Source organism: Canis lupus, chromosome X (assembly GCF_011100685.1).
Source record: "Canis lupus familiaris isolate Mischka breed German Shepherd chromosome X, alternate assembly UU_Cfam_GSD_1.0, whole genome shotgun sequence".
Taxonomy (NCBI): domain Eukaryota; kingdom Metazoa; phylum Chordata; class Mammalia; order Carnivora; family Canidae; genus Canis; species Canis lupus.
Window position 1 is genome coordinate 91,550,403 of NC_049260.1, and position 23,442 is coordinate 91,573,844.

The window sequence follows — 23,442 nt, forward strand, 5'->3', positions numbered from 1 at the left end:
TATTTTTTAAATTAATTTATTTTATTTTATTTATTTTTTTCTAAAGTGTATTTTATTTTGGTCTTGGAAAAATAAGAACAGTCGTGTAGTTATGCCCCTATCCCTCTACCTTGTGTCCTCTGAGAATTAGAAGGTTAATTATATTATGGCATTTGTATTTTATTATAGACTATGGATACTCAGTATATTGTTTTGACACATTTGTCCAATTTGAAAGCTCATATTTTAGAAATCTTGTGAAATCCCAAAATGAGGATCCTACCTTACATTCATTTAAATTTTCCAAATGAAATTAAGGGCTAAACTCCAAAATACAAGTTTAAATTTCGATTATATAAGGGATTCTTGAAACATTTTAATCTAGCAGTCACTCCCCCACCCACCCACTGCCACTTCCCCTCAGGGCATAAAAAATTCACTGTTTTCACCAAATCTTCACTCAAAAAAGCTATTAAATTTCCATGTTGCCCTAGGAAGAGGCATAGACTTATTCTTTGCAATTTCATGGGGAGACTGAAGAGGCTGGCAGATGACAATGGCAGAGGTAATTAAGGCACTAGTAATAGTCCTACCATGACGAGTTTTTTCCAATGTAGTCTGCCAGCCAAAGCTGTTGATAAAGGGTAATTAATAAAGACCAGTACTATAATGAGCACCTGTTGCCACCCACTCTGAACAGGAATGTTTTATATTCAAGTCTCTGAGTCCATATCATAACTCCTACCCCTATTATGCTGGGAAGGGGTGATTTAGGATTCAAGCCCCCCCCCCTTTATTTAAAACATACATACATTTGATATCATCTGCAGAGTGTTCTAATCTCTGCTTCAGACTGGCTCTGATCAAACTCATTTTTTCTTCCCGGGTTCTAAGCCTTTTTCTCTTTGCCATACTTTTGGTGTATATAGGGCATGCCTAAAAAATCATAGTGGAGTTCCAGTGATTCTATTAATAAGCAGGAGTTGAACAATTAAACCTAGGTCATAGAGGTGGCAAAGAATAGCCCATGAGACAAGAAAAGAAATGGCACTGCCCCTTTTATCGAAGGATTATATCCTTAAAACCTTTGTAAAATGTCAATAGTCCCTATTTTCTTACTAACTTGAAGATCAGGCTATTAGAAACCCAGGGAGCATTTTGCTACTCAATCAACTAATAGGGAAGAAAAAATATCTTCTCTACACATGAAAGGAAGCATTTTTTTTATAGGGACACTACCCCTGTTTCCTTGTAGGCTTGTAAAGGTCTATGCAGATCCCCTGGCATTCTATATAAGGTATAGTCATTGTTTCTTTTTTTTTTTAATTTTTTATTTATTTATTTATGATAGTCACAGAGAGAGAGAGAGAGGCAGAGACACAGGCAGAGGGAGAAGCAGGCTCCATGCACCGGGAGCCCGACGTGGGATTTGATCCCGGGTCTCCAGGATCGCGCCCTGGGCCAAAGGCAGGCGCCAAACCGCTGCGCCACCCAGGGATCCCCTATAGTCATTGTTTCTAAGACACCGATGTATAATTTTTTACTCTATGGGATAGGCTGAAAAGTGTCAGAGATAGCAGCCATAAAGATAAGGAAAATTTCCCTCCAATTGAGCTCAACTGTTTCTGTGCTGCCCTTTTTTATGGAGGTGAAATTCATATAACATACAATTAACCATTTTAAAGTATACAGTTCAGGATCACTTAGTGCATTTGTGATACTCCGAACCCACCACCTCTCTCTAGTTTGAAAACATTTTCATCATCCCAGAGAAACCCTTCCTTACCCACGAAGTAATCACTCTCCACTCCACCCGTCATTCCCTGGTAACCACTAATCTGCTTTGTGTGTCTATGGATTTGCCTATTCTGGATGCGTCATAAAGAGGGATTAATAAAGATGTGACCTTTTGTGTCTGGCTTCTTTCACTTAGCATAATATTTAGAGGTTCAACCAAGTCGTAGCATGGATCAGAACTTCATTCCTTTTTATGGCTGAATGATTTTCTATTGCATGGATATGCCACAATTTGTTTATCCATTTATCCTTTGACAGACATTTGGGTTGTTTTCACCTTTTGGCTATTATGAATAGTTGCTGTTGTAGACATTTGTGTATAAGTTTTGGTGTGGCCATATGTTTTCATTTATCTTGGGTATATACCTAGCAATGGGTCATAGGATAATTCGTTAACTTTTTTTTTAAAGATTTTATTTATTGGGATCCCTGGGTGGCGCAGCGGTTTGGCGCCTGCCTTTGGCCCAGGGCGCGATCCTGGAGACCTGGGATCGAATCCCACATCGGGCTCCTGGTGCATGGAGCCTGCTTCTCCCTCTGCCTATGTCTCCGCCTCTCTCTCTCTCTCTCTCTGTGTGACTATCATAAATAAATTTAAAAAAATTAATAAAAAAATTTTATTTATTTATTCATGAGAGACACAGAGAGAAAGAGAGAGAGGCAAAGACACAGGCAGAGGGAGAAGCAGGCTCCATGCAGGGAGCCTGATATGGGACACAATCCCGGGTCTCCAGGATCACACAGTGGGCTGAAGGTGGTGCTAAACTGTTGAGCCACCTGGGCTGCCCCATTGTTTAACTTTTTAAGTAACCACCAAACTGTTTTCCCTTTTCCCTTCCCACCATTCACGTATACATTCCACATTCTCAACACATTTGTTGTTTTGGGTTTTTCATTAAAGCCGCCTTATGTGGCTGTGGATGTGAAGTGTTACCACATTGTGGCATTTGATTTGTATTTCCTTGTGACCAATGATTTTGAACATCTTTTTATGTGCTTGTTAGCCATTTGCATGTCTTCTTTGGAGAAATGTCTATTCAAGACCTTTGCCCATTTTTAAGTTGGGTCGTTGGTCTTTTTGTTCTTGAATTGTGAGAGTTCTTTATTTTTTTTAAAGAATTTATCTATCTATCTATCTATCTATTTATCTATCTATTTAGAGAGAGAGGATATATGTACAAGCGCAGGGAGAGGGAGAAGGAAAGAATCTAAAGCAGACTCCCCACTGAGCAGGGATCCCCGCCACGGGCTCAATCCCACCACCCTGAAATCATGATCTGAGCCAAAATCAAGTTGGAAACCCAACCAGCTTAGCCACCCAGGCACCCCTGAGAGTTCTTTATGTTTTCTGATAGTAAACCTTTATCAAATCTGTAATAGGCAAATATTTTCTCCATTCTATAGGTTGTCTTTTCACATTCTTAATAATGTTCTTTGTACAACGTACTCCCTTTTTGTGGCTATACAGATGAATATGTTATTTGAAAACTTCTGTAAGCTTGTATAAAAGCAGTCCTCACTGAGGCATATATGCTTATTTTTGTATCTGCCTTTTTTTTTTTTTTTTTTTTGGTTTCCTCTCTTGGTGGTCCACTACATTCCTGGGGCTGCCAATTGGAAGGGTCCAGATCTCTCTAGCATCACTTTGCTGAATCACTCCACCTTGCTTCTTCATCCAAAAATGGGAGAGAGAAACCATTCCCAGCTTCTGCTCTTTCTCTGAGCTTGACTTTATCTGCATTTGTTTTTATCTCCAGAAGTTTTTGCATGAATTTTTATTTCTCATCTCTGTTACAAAGACTCAAGCAAAGCATTTGGCTTCTCTTTCAGTTGAACTAATTCAGACATATAGAAAATAGTAGTCAATAATACAGTATGTTTAAAGTAGACATTACCATTGAGATATGCATGAAATGAAGCATGATATTTAGAATTTAGAAATACACAGATACATATACAATAGAAATGATTATTTGACCATTTTCTGTTCTACCCTTAGACCTAATGTGGTTGAGGAATTTTGTCTAATTGTGATAAAGGGATAGGGGAGTGGAGAGTGGCTGACCCCAACAAGACCATTTTGAAAAGGAAATAGTGTTACTTCCCTCTGCCCACCAGCCCGCCACGCGTATATGTTTGCCATTTAGTAATTAACCAAAAGACAAAGCTGATTTGTATATTCTCCTTTTTCAGAAACTTACTCAAGTTTATAGAACTCTTCATGGAGCTTACACAAAAGTTCTAGAGGTTATGCATACAAAAAAGAGACTTTTAGGGACTTTCTTCAGAGTTGCCTTTTATGGCCAAGTAAGTATACTTCCATTCATAAAGTTGTTTTTCTTTTTAAACATTCACCTTTGAATTATCAGATTGCTATAGCAGCGGGTATTGGTTCTTGGAGTCTGCCTGGATAGAGTGCCTATCACAATAGCCAGAAGCCTCTGTAGGTGTAAAGTTCACTTTGGTTTCTGTATCTAGAACCATTAGGTCAGAGTACAGCATAGAAGATTTGAGTTTTTCCCTCAGTTTCACTTTCTGTTGAACTTCTTAAAGTATATATTTAATATGTAGCCCTGAAAGCTTTCAAATAAACAGGTAAGTATGACAGGGAATGAGAAAAACCTAGAGTGGAAATCTTCAGGCCAATGATATGTCCATATGCCTGTGAATATGAAAATTCTTACTTCTTTGAAGTTAAAAAAGGGAACTTTTTTATTTAAATAAAGCCCCCATGGCTTTCAGTATTATTTAAAATGTATTTCGTAAAAAAAAAAAAAAACTAAAATAAAATGTATTGCATACATACTATTGCTATTTTGTACATTTTCTTTAAATGCTATGCTTGCTCAGACCATTTATATACGTGATTGTGTGTTTCACTCTATAATAGTCCTTTTTTGAAGAAGAAGATGGGAAAGAGTACATCTATAAAGAACCAAAGCTCACCGGCCTCTCGGAGATTTCCCTGAGACTCGTTAAACTTTATGGTGAAAAATTTGGTACAGAGAATGTTAAAATAATTCAAGATTCTGACAAGGTAACATATGCCCTGCATTTCAAAATCATTGTTTGTGAGTTCCAAGCATGGTATGCTGCTAACTTTTCCCTTTTTAGCTGGTGGAGGAGAAGTATGGAAATGCAGCCTGTCCATATAGTGAAAGAAAGGAATGGGGGTGGGTAGTAGGGTTTGGTGTCAGAACAGGGTTTAAATCTCCATTCTTTGGTGCCATTTGCTAGCTAGGTAACCATAGAAGTTACTTAACTTTGTGCCTCATTTTTCTCACTAGTAAAATGGAGAGGATACTAGTGCCTGTACTTCATTTCCTTCTAAGATATCCTTAGTTCAGTAGTTACATGTGCAGTGAAGCAAGTTTAGGAGAGCTCCCTCATTCTCGTTCTAAAGGCTCTCCATCCCACTAGGTCCTTACAGGGCAGGAGGGAAAAGGTTCCAGTGGGGGTGGCTCTTTCCTAGAGGTGCATCATTTCCTGTAGGCAAACTAGGGAAAGGACAGTAGGAATGCCTGACCATACTGAGTCGCCATAGGTGGGCCCAGAATGAAAGCTGGTTGTTAAGGCATGAAGAACCTACACAGTATACAGGATGTGCAGGCCACAGCAATAGTTACTGAGCGACTATGAGCCAGGCAACACATCAGCTAGTCGGCAGCACTGCCAGAGTGAAAAGCTCATGGTTATGGTAAAGACACTTCCCGGTCTACCATGAAAATGATCGCTTCACCCTGTAGACTTACTTGTCTCTCTTGGAAATGGTTCTACCTTGACCATAATGCCTTAGACATTTGAAAGTGGGCAGGCTGGCAGGTTTGAAATTCCTTACTATTTGGCAAAACCTCTCTGCTTCTTTCCTATCAGTTTCACTGTTTTGTGTTGTTTTATTAAGACAACAGAATATGTTATCTCCTTGTAGCCAGATAGGCTTGTTGCCCATACAACTAATACTATAAATGGAAAGTTAATGGAAAGCCAGGCTTGCTGAACAAAATGCAGCTTTCTGCTTTATTTTGTCTCTGAAAAGCCAGCTAACCAGTGCTAGTGACAAACCACCATCAGGCAGCTGGACTCCTGACATAATTTGTATGTACAATAGTTTAGTCATTCTCCATATGCAACAGATATAATAAGCAGTTGCTACTTTTAAAGTCTTTATTTCTTAATGTGTGCAAGTAAGAGTTAAAAACACTCTTTTGCCTTGCCAAAGAACAAAATCTGCTTAAGGGCACAGACAATTTGAAGAGCAGTCTGGCAATGTTTTCCAATATTTTAAACATATGTTTCCTCGGACCCAATAATTTCATGCCTAAGGGTTTTTTTTTAAGGGGGGAGGGGCAGTGGGAGAGGGAGGGAGAGAGAGAGAGAGAGAGAGAGAGAGAGAGAGAGAATATCTTAAGCAGGCTCCATGGCCCCAGTGTGGAACCCAAACTGGGACTTGATCTGACAACCCTGAGATCATGACCTGAGCCGAGATCAAGAGTCAGATCCTTAATCTACTGAGCCACCCGGGCACCCCTAATGTTTAAGATTGTATCCTGTAGGTGTGCACTACCATAAAGATGTATAATAAAAGATGTTCATTGAGGCAAAGTTTATATGGCAACCTGGAAGCAATCTAAATGTCCGTATGGCTAAAGAAATGGTATTACCCATATAATAGACATAGTAACCTATGTGTTGAGAAAACTGACATAGATTTATAAGTGTTGATTTGAAACTATCAAGATCTATTATTGAGGGGAAAAAGGGTGAAGTGCAGGAAATCATGGATAGGATGATCACATGTGTAAAATTGATGTTCACAATAACTTGTATATGCTTAGGAAATTTCTGGAATGATACATTCACAACTGTTAACCATGCTTACCCCTGAGGAGAGGGACTAGCGGTCTTACATAGCAAGAAACTTGTTACTTTTCATGTATACTCTTGTGTACTGTTTGAACATTTTACCATATACATATTTTACTTTCATGAGGTGAAAATCAGGATTGACCTCTTTTTCATTTCTGTTCTATAATTTTTCTTAGCCTAGATAATTACCTCAACTATCTCCTGAGATCTCTTAGGAGAAATCTAGCTTTTTTCCCCTAAATACAGTTGACACACAATGTTACATTTGTTATAGGTGTACAACATAGTAATTCAACAAGTTTATACCTTATGCTCTGCTAACCACAGTGTAGCTACCACCTGTCACCATACAACGTACAACACCCACCATTACAATATCATTGACTACATTCCCTATTCTGTGCCTTTTATTCCCATGATTTATCCATTCTACAACTAGAAGCCTGTATCTCTTGCTCCTCTTCACCCATTTGCCCCTCCCCCAATCCTTCCCCTCTGGCAACCACCAGTGTATTCTCTGTAGAGAAATCTAGCTATTTACTAGGAGAGAAAAGAAGGTTGGGGTTTCTGGATATAGGCTTTTATATTCTTACACAAGAACAAATAGAATGGGTTTGGAGAAGTTAAAAGATGCTAAGAAACTTTCTATCCTCTGGCTGTCCTATATATGTGGAGAAAAAAAAGATACATGGACTGTTCCCCAAGAGGTTTTTGTTGTCTTCTTTTGTTTGTTTCAATTTTTGTTTTCTACACTAAACACAGGAAAAGGCCTGTCATAAATTGCAATGACATTGACAGTCACCAACACCCAAGTCCCAAGTTATATTTAGTTGGGAGAAAACTGAAAGAACGGGACCTGGGCATAGTCTCACATTAATGGGAAGACTGATGGAGGGAAGGGTATTTAGGGCCCACAGATGGAAGGTCCAGCAGGGACAGTTCTAAGATTTGCCTCTAGCAGTGTAGCTTCCTAAAATGGAATTTGGTTCTTCATGAAATGGCCCATAACTACCATAATTTATGTCTCTGAAAGAGAACCATTCTATTTTCCTGTGGTCCCTTTGGAGGACCAGAGGACTTATGATAGGATTAATGTCAAGAGTGCCCACTCTTACAATGTCAATCACTTCTTGTGGATGTCCAAATTGGCAAGCTTTTCTGTAGGATAACTGTGTAATATATATATCAAAATCCGTAAAACCATGTAAATCTTTTAATAGAGCAACTTTGCTTCTAGTAATTTATGCTGAGGAATAAATCAGAAAATAATGCACATAGTTTTATTTTGTTTTTATTTTTTTATTTTTTTGCACATAGTTTTAAATGCAAGCATGTTCATCAGAGCATTATTTGTAATAGCAAATAATTTTCATATGTTAAACCATCCTTGCATTCCAGGAATAAATCCTACTTGGTCATGGCATATAGTCCTTTTAATAGGCTGCTGAATTCTGTTTGCCAACATTCTGTTGAGGATTTTTGCATCAGTGTTCATAAGGGGTATTGGTCTGTAGTGTTTTTGGACTTTTTCTGGCTTTCAGAGTAATGCTGACATTGTAGAATGAGTCAGGAGTGCGTGGGCGGCTCAGTTGGTTAAGCATCTGTCTTCAGCTCAGGTCATGATCTCAGGGTCCTGGGATCACCCCCTGCTCAGTGGGGAGCCTGCTTCTCCCTCTCCTTCTGCCTGCTACTCCCCCTACTTGTGTTCTCTCTCTCCCTCTGTCAAATAAATCTTAAAAAATAATATGAGTCAGGGTGTGTTCCCTTTTCTTCAGTTTTTCAGAAGAGTTTGAGAAAGGTTGGGGTTACTTCTTACTTAAATGTTTTGTAGACTTCACCAATGAAGGCATCAAATCCAGAGCTTTTCTTCATCAGAAATATTCTTTAAAGATTGACTGGTTGATTGACTGATTTGAGAGGGAAAATGGGGAGGGACAGAGGGAGAGAATCTAAAGCAGACTGCACTGAGCACAGAGCCTGATGAGGGACTTGATCCCATGACCCTGATTCATGACCTGAGCCCAAATCAAGAGTCAGTCGCCCAACCAACTGAGCCACCCAGATGCCCTCATCAGAAAAATTTTGATTACTGATTCAATCTCCTTACTAGCTATAGATCTATTTAGATTTTAATTTTTTTTTCATGGTTTAGTCTTCATAGGCTTTGTGTTTCTAAGAATTTGTTCGTTTCATCTAGGTTATCTAATTTGTTGGCATAGTACTCTCCTATAATTCTTTTTATTTCTATAGAATTGGTAGTAATGTCCTCATTTTCATTTCTGATTTGAGTAATTTTGAGTGTTCTTTTTTCCCCTCGAGTCCGTCTATTTAGATATTTGTCAATTTCACTGATCTTTCCAATGAACCAACCTTTAATTTTATTGCTTTTCTCTATTTTTCTATTCTCTGTTTCATTTATCTCTGCTTAATCTATTTCTTTCCTTTTGCTAGCTTTGGGTTTAGTTCCTCTCTTTGTAATTACTTAAGTTATAAAATTATGTTGTTTTGAGATCTTTTCCATTTTTAAATGTGTTTTTAACTATAAATCTCTTCCCTAGCATTGCTTTTGCTGTGTCCTTTAAGTTTTGATATGTTTTGATTTCTTTTTTATTAATCTCTAAGTATTTTCTAATTTCCCTTGTGATTTTTCTTGAAACATTGATTTTTTTAAGTGTTTAATTTCCACAAATTTATGAATTTTCTGATTTTATTTCTGTTATTCCTAGCTTTATCCCATTGTGGTCAGAGAAGCTACTTTGTAGGATACTTGTCTTTTTAAATCTATTGAGACTTAATTTGTGGCCTAACATGCAGTCTATCCTGGAAAATGTCCCATGTGCACTTGAGAAAAAAGCATGTTGTTCTTTTGTTCTTGGGTAGAGTATTCTGTATATGTCTGTGGGATGTAGTTGGTTTATTGTGTTCTTCAGGTCCTCTATTTCCTTACTTACCTTCTGTCTGCCTGCAGTATCTAGTATTGAGAGTGGGGTATTCAGGTCTCTAAGTATTGTAAAACTGTTACTCCTTTGAGTTCTGTCAATTTTTGCTTTATATATTTTGATGGTCTGTTATTAGGTGTGTGGTAGATGTTTATGATTGTTTTGTCTTCTTGCTGTACTGAACCTTTTATCAATATACAATGTCCTTTTTTAGTCTCTTGTCACCTTTTATAATTTTTTTTAAGATTTTATATATTTACTCATGAGACACACACACACACACACACACACACACTGAGGCAGAGACACGGGCAAAGAGAGAGGCAGGCAGAGGGAGAAATAGGCTCCATGCAGGGAGCCCATCGTGGGACCCAACCCTGGGTCTCCAGGATCACACCCTGGACTGAAGGCGGCGCCAAACCACTGAGCCACCTGGGCTGCCCTCTTGTGACCTTTTAAAATTATAAATCTATATTTTGTTTAATAGTAGCATATTATATTTTCTATAATAGTTAAATTTGTTTCCCATTTCCTTTTGACTATAGTCTTTAACTCTGTGATTTTCATAGGGATTATATCTAACATCATAAACTTATAACACTCCAATTTGAATTTATACCTATTTAACTTCAATAACATACAGAATATCTGCTTCTTTAACAGCTCCACCCCTGTGCCTTTCAGTTGTTGATATTATAGAATTACATCTTTATACATTGTGTGTCCAAAAAAGTAAGCTAATACTTTTTTAATACATTAGTCTTTAAAAATATGTAAAAAGCAAAAAATGGAGTTACATACAATTGTTACAATAATATTAGCTATTACAATTGCCCATGTATTTATCTTTACTGGGATCTTTATTTCTTCATACAGCATCCAATTACTACCTGACATCCTTTCATTTCGAGCTGCAGGACTTCCTTTAGCATTTTATGTAGGGCAATTCTAGTGGTAACAGATACCCTCAGATTTTCTTTATCTAGGAGTGTCTCAATTTCTTCTTCACTTTTAAGGACAGTTTTGTCAGATACAGAATTCTTGGTTGACAGATTTTTTTCTTTGGCACTTTGAATATGTCCACCCACTGCCTTCTCGCCTCCAGAGTTTCTGATAAGAAATCTGAAAGTCTTATTGAGATTTCCTTATTACATATGATGAGTTGCTTATCTCTTGATTCTTTCAGAATATTCTCTTTGTCCTTGTCTTTTGACAGTTTGATTTCAGTGTGGTTCAGTATGGGTCCCTTTGACTTTCCATACTTGGAATCTGTTGATCTTTTTGGATGTTTAACGTCATGCCTTTTCTCAAATTTGGGAAGTTTTTACCCATTATTTCTTCAAATATTATCTCTGCCCCTTTCCATCTCCTCTCCTATCAGGAACTCCTACAATGTTTGTGTTGGTCCACAGGGTAATAGTCCACATGATTGTTATATCAAGTTCCTTGACCACTACACTTGTCTGCTCAAATCCACCTTTGAATCCCTCTAGTGAATTTTCATTTTACTTATCATAGTTTTCAGCTCCAAAAATTTGTTTGGTTTCTTTTTAGGTTTTCTACCTCTTTGTTGATATTGACATTTGTTCATACATAATTTTCTTGACTTTCTCCGCATCTCCCTTTAGTTCTTTGGTCATCACAACAGTTGTTTTAAAGTCTTTTTTAGTAGATCTGCTATCAGATCTTTGGGGGGGGGGAGTTTCCATGGGTTACTTTTTCTCCTTTGTGCCATACTTTCCTGTTTCTTTAGATGCCTTGTGACTTGTTCTTGACAACTGGACATTTGGATCTGATTCTGTGGTCATTCTGGAAATCAGATTCTCTCTCCTTTACCATGGTTTGCTGGGTTTTGTTTTTAATTGTTTTTAATTGTTGTATATTGTCTCTGTGCCATGGATCATGCTGAAATGTAAACTTCGGGTCTTCTCAGGTCTTTTTTGGAACCCACACCTTCCCCTGGGTGTGCATAGTGGGTTTCTAATTTCTAATTTCCCTCCTATATGCAGTTTCTTTTGAGTGTCCTTGTCTTTAACATCTGGTTCTCAAGAGGGGAAAAAGAAAAATAAAGGTGTAATTTATTAATGATTAATTTTAAATCCCGTGGAAGTCACTTCAGTCAGGGGTAGAGAGGTACAACAGAAATGGCCACAGCCTCTTTGTGCCTATATGATCAGAAACAGCAGTCAGAGCACACATCCCCAGTATTTGGAGAACAAGGTATTTCTTGCCCATCCTGACTCCTGCAAGCTGTTCTAGGGACATGTGCACAGCTGCCTGCCATGGGGCCGAGGGGTGGGATATGAGAAGCTGCCATTGCGCCAAGAGCTGAAATTGACCAAAATCAAAATTAACTGCAATTTTCTTTCCAAGCCTTCCCCTACAAGTTGCAAGCTTTCAATAGACTCCAGAGTTCCAGAATAGTTAGATCAGAGAGAGTCTACCAAGATAGATATTGTCTAGGTGGAAGATAGATTTCTGGTGCTCTACCACCTTCTCAGAATCCTCCCATAATATGTTTTTATTGAGGGAGAATTCAAATGTACAGTTAGCCTTTTTAATATATTTTTAAAGAATCAGATTATAGAACAGTGTTTAATATGACCTCAGCTTTGTAAGTGTATGTACATAGAGAATAGACTGGAAGGAAATATATGAAAATGTGAATAATGGCCCTTGCTAAATGGTAGGGTTACAATTTTTATTTTCTTCCCCCATTCCTATAATTGCCAAGTGGGTTTCTGTAACTTCCTTATGATCAGAGGGACATGCTCCTTAAAAAGAGAACAAAGCTCTCCCCTAGGTGTGTATTCAGTTGGGAACACGGTCATAATGACTGTGTTCTTCAGTTGATCTCAGAAGAGTTAGTAGCTTACCTGTACCTCCTTTTTCCTTCCATTGACCAAAAAACAAAACTCTCTTACTTTATAGGTAAACGCCAAAGAACTCGATCCAAAATATGCTCATATCCAAGTCACTTACGTGAAGCCCTACTTTGATGACAAAGAACTCACAGAAAGAAAGACTGAGTTTGAAAGAAACCATAATATCAACAGATTTGTTTTTGAAGCTCCTTATACATTGTCCGGCAAAAAGCAAGGCTGCATAGAAGAACAATGCAAACGCCGTACAATCTTGACCAGTAAGAAGGACTTTGCATGATAACATTTTGTTTGACTTGGTTCTTTTTGATACACACAAGTAGCAGGTGGCCAGCAGGAAAATGCAAACTGCAATTTTAATCACTCATTGTTCTGCTGTTCAGTCACTAGCTGACACAAACATGGCAACGTATAGTTGCCCCATATGTAATTTGTAATTGCTCCAGGGTGTCTCATAAAGAGAATTTTCCCTCAATCCTGAAGTAATAAGGTGCTGTCTGATACCCTAGGGTATTTTCTAGAGAACGCATGGTGGGGGCAGTTAACATAAAGGATTTTTTTTTCTTTGATCTGACTGTTTGAACAAATGATTCTTTTTTAAAGATAACAAATCAGTGTGAACATTTTCACAGCTTCAAACTCCTTTCCATATGTGAAGAAGAGGATCCCCATAAACTATGAACAGCAGATTAATTTAAAGCCAATTGATGTTGCTACTGATGAAATCAAAGATAAGACAGTAGAGCTGAAAAAACTTTGCTCCTCTGCTGACGTGGACATGATTCAGCTTCAGCTGAAATTGCAGGGCTGTGTTTCAGTGCAGGTATGTTGGCTGCTGAATGTGTCTTAAATGGTTCTCGATGTTCTTGCTTTCTTAAGGGCACAGAGCAATCATTAATTGTAATTGTGTGTTCTGCTCTTACTAAGTGCAGAAACTTGTGCATTGTTCTTGATGAACTGAAAGACATTGTGCTCAGCGTCCATACATTTTGCATTGTGGCAGAAGACTCTAGCAGAAACCCCTGTGACGATTAGCCAAGCACTGTATTTACATAGCAGAGGTCATTAAGTAACTTATTAGAATATCGGCTTTGCAGATTATTTGCTTTGGTCATTTTTTTCACGTAAACTTCTAGTAAGAATAGTAAACATGGTCCTCAGATACAGATTTTTAATGTATTTAGGGTTTTTTTTAAAAGGAGAAATGCAGGGGCACCTGGCTAGCTCAGTCTGTGGAACATGCAACTCTTGATCTCAGGGTTGTGAGTTCCAGCCCCATGTTGGGGGTAGAGTGGACTTCAAAAAAATGAAATCTTAAAAAAATAAAAACAAAAAGAGAAAGGCAGAAATTACTTTTTTTAATTTAAAGATTTTATTTATTCATGAAAGACACAGAGAGAGAGGCAGAGATATAGGCAGAGGGAGAAGCAGGCTCCCTGCAGGGAGCACAATGCAGGACTCGATTCCAGGACCCCGGGATCATAACCTGAGCTGAAGGCAGATGCTCAACCGCTGAGCCACCCAGGCGTCCCAGAAATTACTTTTTTGATTACATTCTAACAGCTCTCTCATTTTTCTCCCTTTGTAACTTAGGTAAATGCTGGTCCATTAGCGTATGCAAGGGCTTTCTTAAATGATAGTCAAGCTAGCAAGTATCCACCTAAGAAAGTAAATGAGTTGAAAGACATGTTTAGGTAAGTGCTGTGTCCTTTTTCCTCTATCCTTTTCCTCCTTTTTTGTCATAGAAACCAAGATATTCACCAAATAATATCCCTCCAAAAAAGGACAGTCTTTGTTCTCTTTTACAATATTTAAGTGACCTTCTAATGGTACTTTAAGTAGTGAGGAAATGCATGATCTCTTTCTTGCTGCAGGACAGTAAGGATGTCCTAGTGTCCCAAGAGATTAAATATGCCAGTTTCTTATTCCTTGTGATATTGTGGCACAGATGAAAGCCGACGTTCATTATATGCTTTCCTCCTTCACCTTATCATTCGTTTTGCAGCATTTCAGACTGTTTAGGGTAGGAACAAGAGTTGCACTGGAAGGGTTGGATAGGCCTGGTTCCTATCCTGTGCTCCTAGTTCCACTTGGGATTCTGCCGGTTTAGGACATGTGATGTCATGGCTCGAGTGAGCATCCCTGTAAGCAAAGACATGTCTGAATGTTCTTACATTAGAAAAAAAAAAAGCTGTTTAATATACAAAAAAGAGTTTACATTCCAAATAAGAGACAGTTGAGTAAAATACACTAAGGAAAAAGATGATAACTTATCCACTCATTTGCTCCCGACTTATTTCATTTACTTCTTCCGTCTTTGTGTTATCAACAGTTCCAGGTTACAGAGTAACCAGCAGTCATTCATTCACCAATATTTATTAATGCCTGGCATGTGCAGAAAGATTCTACTAGTTGCTATGACAGGGATACCAGCCAAATGGATACTTTGTACCCTAAGACCTATGCTCTAATTATGGACATTACACACAAACCTGTGAATGATGGAGAAATATTTTTATGAAAAGTCATCAACTTTGCTGTCCCCACTTTTTTAAATTATCGAAGTACAGTTGACATACAGTGTTATTAGTTTCAGGTGTATAACATAGTGATTTGACAATTACATATATTATGCAGTGCTCACCACGGTAAGTGTGGCCATACCATCTGTCAGCATACAACATTATTACAGTATTTTTGACTATATTCCCTATGCTGTACTTTTCATCTCATGACTTATTTTATAACAAGAAGTTTGTACCTCTTAATCCCTTTCGCCAATTTCACCCATCCCTCCCCATCTTTGTCCCTACCTAACTCCTACCTATAGTACCCAGGACTGTACAGGATACGTAGTAGCCCCAAATAAATCACTTTTGAATGCACAACCCATTACCTACAGATGCAAATTAATGTTAGCACAACTTTAGCTGATTTATTATCACAAGACTGAGCAAAAGGTCTTTCTAGAAGATAGATGTTTGGAGCCAGGTTTTTTTTTTTAATTTATTTTTTTTTATTGGAGTTCAATTTGCTAACATATAGTATAACATCCAGTGCTCATCCCGCCAAGTGTCCCCCTCAGTGCCCATCACTCAGTCACCCCAACCCCCCGCCCACCTCCCATACCACTACCCCTTGTTCATTTCCCAGAGTTAGGTGTCTCTCATGTTTTGTCACCCTCACTGATATTTTCACTCATTATCTCTCCTTTCCCTTTTTTTCCTTTCTCACTCTCAAAAAGTCTGTCAAATTTTTATATTCCCCAAATGAATGAGACCATATAATGTTTGTCCTTTTCCGATTGACTTATTTCACTCAGCATAATACCCTCCAGGTCCATCCACGTCGAAGCAAAAGGTGGGTATTTGTCATTTCTAATGGCTGAGTAATATTCCATTGTATACGTATACCACATCTTCTTTATCCATTCATCTTTCGATGGACACTGAGGCTACTTCCACAGTTTGACTATTGTGGACATTGTTTGGAGCCAGGTTTTAAAGGAGGTAAGACACCAGAGACGAAAGGTGGGAAAAAAAGGAAAGGTATTCCAGACTTAGGAAGTGGCATTAGCAAAGACATAGCAAGACAATACAGGATTCTGACCTCTCTTCTAGGCAAGCCATGGTTAAAGTGAGTATAAAATTGGTGATCAGTGAGATTTTTCTAGGAATAAATGATGAAAGCCTTATCTTTGCTCATTGTCCACAGGAAATTTATACAGGCTTGCAGCATTGCACTTGAACTAAATGAGCGGCTAATTAAAGAAGATCAAATTGAATATCATGAGGGGCTAAAGTCAAATTTCAGAGACATGGTGAAGGAATTGTCTGACATTATCCACGAGCAGGCAAGTATTGGGGTGGTTGAAAATGGGAACATGATCTGGGGCCCCTGAAGTGTTACTTAGCAGAATCTACTAGTTTGAAATGTATTACCTTGAAATTACTCCGTCTGTATTTTCAAATTTGCTCCTATTATTTTTAATCATTTAAATGATATCATGCAAATCGAATTTGAAATCATTATCTATAGCAATTGCTAAAGCAATTATCAGTAATAAGCCATTTTGTTCTTTGGGCCACGGTGCTATTAAGATAGAAATAACTAGCTGAGCAAATCTAAATTGATCTACTGTAAACATGGGTAAGAGTCTGTCAAGGAAAAAACAAAGAGTCTGTCAAGAAGGGGCCTAAAGAAATGAAATAATTGGCACAGGAGCCAAATCCCTAAAAGAATATTTCTATGTTGGCTGTAAAAAACTATAGATACTATCGTTTAGGTGAGATACCAAGGGACTTCCAAAATTTGAGAATTGTCTTAATGCCCATACAGCCTGCAAAATCTCTTCTTATATAAAATGTCTTAGTGTTTTCATCTATGACTGAGTGTTCATGACTATTGCAGCTAACTTAGTAAAGCCACAACCTGAAAAATATGAAAGCCGAGACCTGTTCACCACTTAAAACCACATTATGTCATAATTAAATAGTCAGGACTTTTATATACCTGAGCCAACCAGATGCCCCAGGACTTCTATATACCTATTTTAAACCTGAGTACTCCTAGGTTATCCTGGTAAACTTCACTTTTATGCCGGGATCCTGACCACTCTATACATGGATTGTCACTCAAGTATTTGAATGTCTTCAATGTGTTTGTAAAAGTCCTAGCACAATGGTGTAGTCCCTCACTGACTGAGCCTATTAAGTAAGCTTCATTTCCTTACTAATGAAAGCACCCAATAAGATAAATATTTGCTTCAGAAACTCTTTAAACTCTGAATTTTTAAGAAAGCAAGGCTTCTTTTTCTTTTTTTTTTTTAAGATTTTATTTATTTATTTGAGAGAGAGCAAGAGAGAATGTGAGCTGAGAGAGAAGGAGAGGGAGAAGCAAGTTCCCTGCGGTGAGCCTGATGTGGGACTTGATCCCAGGACTCCGGGATTACAACCTTGAGCCTAAGGCAGATGCTTAACTGACTGAGCCACTCAGGTGCCCCTAGAATGCAAGCTTTCTGAAAAGAAACAATTAATGTAGTCCTTTAGAGAACACATTCTTTTTTTAAAGATTTTATTTATTTGAGAGCAAGAACACGCAGGGGGAATAGCAGAGGGAGAGGGAGAAACAGGCTCCCTGCTGAGCAGGGAACCCAATATATGAGGCTCCATCCCAGGACCCTGGGATCATGACCTGAGCTGAAAGCATCTGAAAGCAGATGCTTACCTAACTGAGGACTGAGCAGGCATCCCTAGAGAACACGTTCTTAAAGCTCATTCCAGAACCTTCTCTGTCCTGGTAGCTGTGTTTCAGTGATTGCTTGATGGGGGCATTCCCCTGTGTGAGACTGTCACACAAAGGGCATACGTATAAATAAGCAGACAGTGGCTAGTGTCCAAAGAAACTGCATGGAAATGATAGCAGAAAGAAAAGAAGAGCCATTTCTAGGAAAACAAGCTCGTTGACTCTGACTCAAGCTCTAGGTCTCTGAATTTACTTTGTATGCTTCCACTCAGGAAAGGCTGTGGGAAATTTAGTTAACAGTTAGTGCAGGGTTGCACTGCATGACCAGGAGCCTCCTTTTCCAACCACTGTCATCTCCATATGAGGAAGTCAGTCAGCCAGGCCGTCATCATCCTATCCGTTCAGGGGAGACTGCTCACCCCAGTCTCCTATTCACCCACTCTCCACGTCCGGGAATCTTGTTGGCCTGAGGAGTCAGGGATCAGTGTTCTATTGCTTCTTTTTGCCATCTTTACTTCTATTACCCCATTGAGGAGTGAGTGCAAACTGTTCCAAGGCATCCCTCTCCTGTTCAGTTTTTGGACGTCCTTTCTTTGTCTCCTTCCCAAAGCAGCCAGGTAACAGGGACTAGGGAGGTAGGAAATCACTCCATTTCCTTTATTCTCGGCATCTCAAGCTCAGCCCATGAGCGGTGGAGGGGTGTATACCCTTCTGTGCTGTCATGGCTCTGAGGCGAATAGACTACATAACTTGTTCCTAGGAGCTGTCCAATATATGAGATTCTGTCCCTCAGAATCTATAGAAAATCCTATAGAAAATCAGCAAAATCTCCCTCACAAAAGATACAACAATGGCACACGTGGTTTTCAGCCAATGTGCAATATATGATAATTATTCGATTTGCATGCAACTGCAGGACTTAGCCTTAAATTCTGAGTTAGTCAAATAGAAAACAAATCATTCAATCTCCTATTATGCTGATCTATATATATATATATATATATTCATTCATTCATGAGAGACACAGAGAGGCAGAGACACAGGCAGAGGGAGAAGCAAGCACCCTGCGGGGAGCCCAGTGGGGGACTCAATCCCAGGACCCTGGGATCACACCCTGAGCTGAAGGCAGACGCTCAACCACTGAGCCACCCCAACATCCCCACTAATCAAGATATTTAGGGCAGCCGTTTTGTAAAGTTCTTTTCCCCCCTGAAGTATGCTGTCCTGTTTCCCAACGATCTCTCTCAGTTGATTCCCATTAGCCATGGCTATTTTAGTGAATTGGAGAGACCAGTAGTATTTTAGACCTTTGATATTATATATTGATAGATAACCAAGAAAATTCTTACTTTATTTTTTAAATTTTATTTTATTTACATTCAGTGAATTAACATATAGTGTATTATTAGTTTCAGAGGTAGAGTTCAGTGATTCATCAGCTGTATATCACACTGAGTGCTTGTTACATCACATACCCTCTTTCGTGCCCTTTACCCCATTACCCCATCCCCCTACTTTCCTCCCCTCTAGCCAACCTCAGTTTGTTTCCTATGGTTAAGAATCTCTTTTGGTTTGTCTCCCTCTCTGATTTAGTCTTGCCTTATTGAAAAATCTTAAGTTTCTATATTGGTATATAGTTATACAAGCTATCCCATCATAACGCATCATATTTCGGTGTACCTTAAATGTTGACTTTATAGTGAAATTTTATAATTCAATATTTCCTATTGGATTTTCACAAAAGAGAGCCTTTATTCAGTCCTACACTTTGAGATACATTATTTCCCAAAGGAAAACAAAATAATACAAAATAAGATAAAGTGTAGCTGTGTAGTGAAACATAAATTATTCGGTTATGGCCCGTAAATGATTACTTGACAAAAGATGTATGGCCTGGATATTCTTCGTCCTTTTCAATGTAATCTGTTCTAGTATACCAAAATACACAGTTCTTTGTAAAACGTCTTCAAGCTTTTGAATTTTAAAAGGGGACTTAAAGAAAACCTTTATTTAAAACCTAAATAAAAATAGAATGGGATTTATATTACCTTAAAATTATTAACTGCAGATTTCTTAATTAGATAGAGTTAGTGGTGGCCACTGTAGGATCTGCTGTATATTTTGTTTTCTGCACAATGAGTCACATATTGTCTTGTCACATCTGACAGGTGTGGATAAACAATTAGTCATTCCTTAAACTTGTTTGGCTTCCAGATTAGTGTCATGAGTTACAATTTTTGTAAGAGGGAATTTCTCTATTATGGACTTACTATAAGACATACTTTCTAACAACACAAATGATATGACTCATTACTGTCACCCTAGACCAGTTTGTGGGCTTCATTCTGAAGTGTTTTGTTGTTGTTGTTGTTGTTGTTGTTATCTACTTTTTTATTTTATTTTTTTTATTGGAGTTCAATTTGCAAACATATAGCATAATACCCAGTGCTCATCCCATCAAGTGCCCCCCTCAGTGCCCATCACCCAGTCACCCCTACCCCCCGCCCACCTCCCTATACTGAAGTTTTAAAGCTAACTTGAGAACCAAGTACTGAAAGCTAAAGACCTAACTAAGTTGGTATCATATAGTAAAGAGGTTGGATGTGATGTATATGATACTCTTTTTCTTCCATCTTTTTTTTTAATTTTTATTTATTTATGATAGTCACACAGAGAGAGAGAGAGAGAGAGGCAGAGACACAGGCAGAGGGAGAAGCAGGCTCCATGCACCGGGAGCCCGATGTGGGACTCGATCCCGGGTCTCCAGGATCGCGCCCTGGACTAAAGGCAGGCACTAAACCGCTGCGCCACCCAGGGATCCCCCTTTTTTTTTAAGTAGACTCCACACCCAATGTGGGGCTTGAACTCACGACCCCGAGACCAAGAGTTTTATACTCTATGGACCGAGCCAGCCAAGCACCCCTTCTTTTCGTCCATTTAATCCAAGCACAAAATTTCTGTTGCTTTTGATCACACAAAATGGAAAGTTTTTAAAATCTCTATATATCAATATGAACATATATATTTATGTACTTATGGGATATAAAATTTGTATTTTGTGTGAAGTTCTTCATTTCCATGAAAAGCCTTCTGTATCAATTAGCTTATATAGTTATAGTGTGTCTTTAGAATAGAAATAGGCCCTTATGACTTTTTAAAATAATATTTTCCTGGGGCGCCTGGGTAGCTCAGTGGTTGAGCATCTGCCTTTGGCTCAGGGCGTGATCCCAGAGTCCCAGGATCAAGTCCCTTATCGGGCTCCCTACGGGGAGCCTACTTCTCCCTCTGCCTATGTCTCTGCCTCTCTCTGTGTGTCTCTCATGAATAAAAGAAATAAATATTTTTTAAAAATAATATTTTCCAAGTCTCCAGGGAAGGAGCGTGAGTATCTGTTGTTTGAAAAGCCCCACAGGTGATCCCAAGAACTACTGTTTAGAGCTCCTGTTATGATCGTTCATTTAAAAAAAAAAAAAAGATATTTTAAAGATTGCATTGCCTCTCACTTTTTCTTGAATTTTACATTTTACCATCTCTTGTCTGTCTTAATGAGTAACCAGATCTTTTCTGCTTTTTTGCTATGCTGCCTTTGTAATACAGCTTTGAAGACTTAAGTCGGTAATGTTATTCTTTGCTCTTTCTGTTTTATGTCATTTTAAATAGCTACATGTCAGTGACAAATTGAAATATGCCTGCAATTTCATATACACATACTTTTTTGACAGGGGCTATTTTGCTTCATGATAAACATGCAGATTTTTTTTCTCTGTTTTAGATATTACAAGAAGACACAATACATTCTCCCTGGATGAGCAACACATTACATGTATTTTGTGCAATTAGCGGTACATCGAGTGATAGAGGTTATGGTTCTCCAAGATACACTGCTGAAATATGAGGACATGCAGATGCAAAGTGACAACGAGACTGACCTTTCTCAGGAATAATCAGAGCTGTGCAAATGTTGAAATTTAAAGATTTGATATACATGGAGTGTTTCTTCTGACACCAAAATTTTCATGCTTTCAAACAGGGTGCTTACATATTTGTAAATATTGAAGCAACTTGAAAGTGCCTGGAAAATTGCACCACTGTGCTTGGTTTGTACTTTTTTAGGTAACCCTATATACAGAGAAGTAGAGCTCAAAAACATTAATTGAATTTGCTTAATTATTGCTTAAAGTAATAATGGTACTATGTAAAATTGTATAATGGAACACAATAAAAGGTAAAACTTATTTGTAATTAGAAGTGAAGGAAATAATACTTTGAACTTAGCATTTTTCGTGACAGGAAGCTCAAGTCACAATCCTACTGATCTGTGGAGAGAGAAAAAATTGATAAAATTTCCATAAAACATGGATATCTCAAATTGGGGAGGTCATCCGAAATCCCGCTCTGCTAGTCAAGGCGAGGCTAAAGGAAACAAAAGGATTATTTTCAAAGGCAAACTTCACAAGGAAAGGCAATCCCTAGAAATACCAAACTTACCATTCCTTCAAATTTTGATCCTGTGATGCTGCTAGGTGATCAAGTTGATCTCTCTTTGACTTCCAGGACGAGGGATTCATATGTGACCTAGCCCTTCCCTGGGAAGTGGCACTTGGTCTCAGAGCTTCATCATCTGGGGCTCTCCAAAAAGCTAAATAAAACATTTCTGAGAATTTACAGTCAGTACATCCTGTGCAACTTCGAAGCTTTCAAAGTAGCAGAGTCAGGGAGGCATTTTGTAATGGCTATTTTTTCCCCAGTTTATGATATTAGCAAGTATTTTGATAGAACTGGATGGTTGTTGCATTTTGGGGGTCAGAATAGGTACCCACCGCAGAATTAGCAACTGCTAACTAGGGATTACATTTCTAACTATGAAGACCTCTCAGACTACTGAAATCATTCAGGAAACACCAAGATGTAAAGAACTTTTTTTGCTTGAATTATCCATATAATTTTGGCTGCCTTTCAGGTAAACTTAAGTTCCAGATGTGTTTTCCTTAGGTAGTTTAGCCTATTGTAAGGAGAAAAAAAAAAGACACTGAAGTGTAAATGAATTTGCATGGAGCCTAGCCTTTTTTAATGCTTTGTGATCAAGTAAATCTTAGAGATGATGCTCCTGGCTTGCCATTTTTCTTTACATGTCTTCTTTAAACTTTTAGGGAAGCATGAAATTATTTATCAAAGGTTAATTTTGTATTTTCATAGGGTATTCAGAAGTATTTCAGAAGCAGTTTGTAATTCCTTAATATCTTGGAGTAACTCTGTAGAGTTTTACCTTTCAAGTGATTAGATTTGGTATGTACGTGTAAGGAGCTGTCACCTAAACAAGTGCTGCCATCTGAGAATGAGGCATTGTGGGAAAATTTTAGTGCTCTGTAGTCAATACCTAGTCCCTCTCATGGCCCCCAGCACAGTGTTACACACTGGGGTGAAGTTTTATAAAAGTATTATAAGCGATCCCCTGTGCTCAAGGAGCTTGCAACGTAGTTGAGGAGGCAAGATAGACACAAAATTAAATAATACAAGAATTGACAACATAAGACAAGAATGGTTGTCTGTGAGCATTGCCAGGTGAATGCTACTGTCCATACCTGTATCACATCCAGGGAATGAGAGGTCACTGGATTGTAGTGTTCAGGGATGGTTCTGGGGACAAAAGGAAGCTCTGAACAGACTTTCAAAGATGAGCAGGTATTCCAGGCAGGAGGAACACAGGGTGCCAAGGCACAAAACAAATTAGCAGA

The 23,442-nt window shown here is 38.4% G+C and overlaps 1 protein-coding gene across 4 annotated transcripts in view; it reads left to right on the plus strand.

Moving 5' to 3' along the window:
• DOCK11 (dedicator of cytokinesis 11) overlaps positions 1–21,949 on the plus strand; it is a 187,708-nt gene extending 165,759 nt beyond the window's left edge. For 3 of the 4 annotated variants that reach the window (XM_038588149.1, XM_038588150.1, XM_038588151.1), the window contains 7 exons: positions 3,970–4,083; positions 4,667–4,813; positions 12,513–12,723; positions 13,096–13,286; positions 14,057–14,157; positions 16,178–16,316; positions 21,480–21,949. In XM_038588149.1, coding sequence (XP_038444077.1) covers positions 3,970–4,083; positions 4,667–4,813; positions 12,513–12,723; positions 13,096–13,286; positions 14,057–14,157; positions 16,178–16,316; positions 21,480–21,602 — 1,026 coding nt within the window. In that variant the 3' untranslated portion in view covers positions 21,603–21,949. The remainder of the gene's footprint in view (positions 1–3,969; positions 4,084–4,666; positions 4,814–12,512; positions 12,724–13,095; positions 13,287–14,056; positions 14,158–16,177; positions 16,317–21,479) is intronic. The other variant, XR_005386410.1, reaches the window with a different exon arrangement.
• Positions 21,950–23,442: the final 1,493 nt, after the last annotated feature.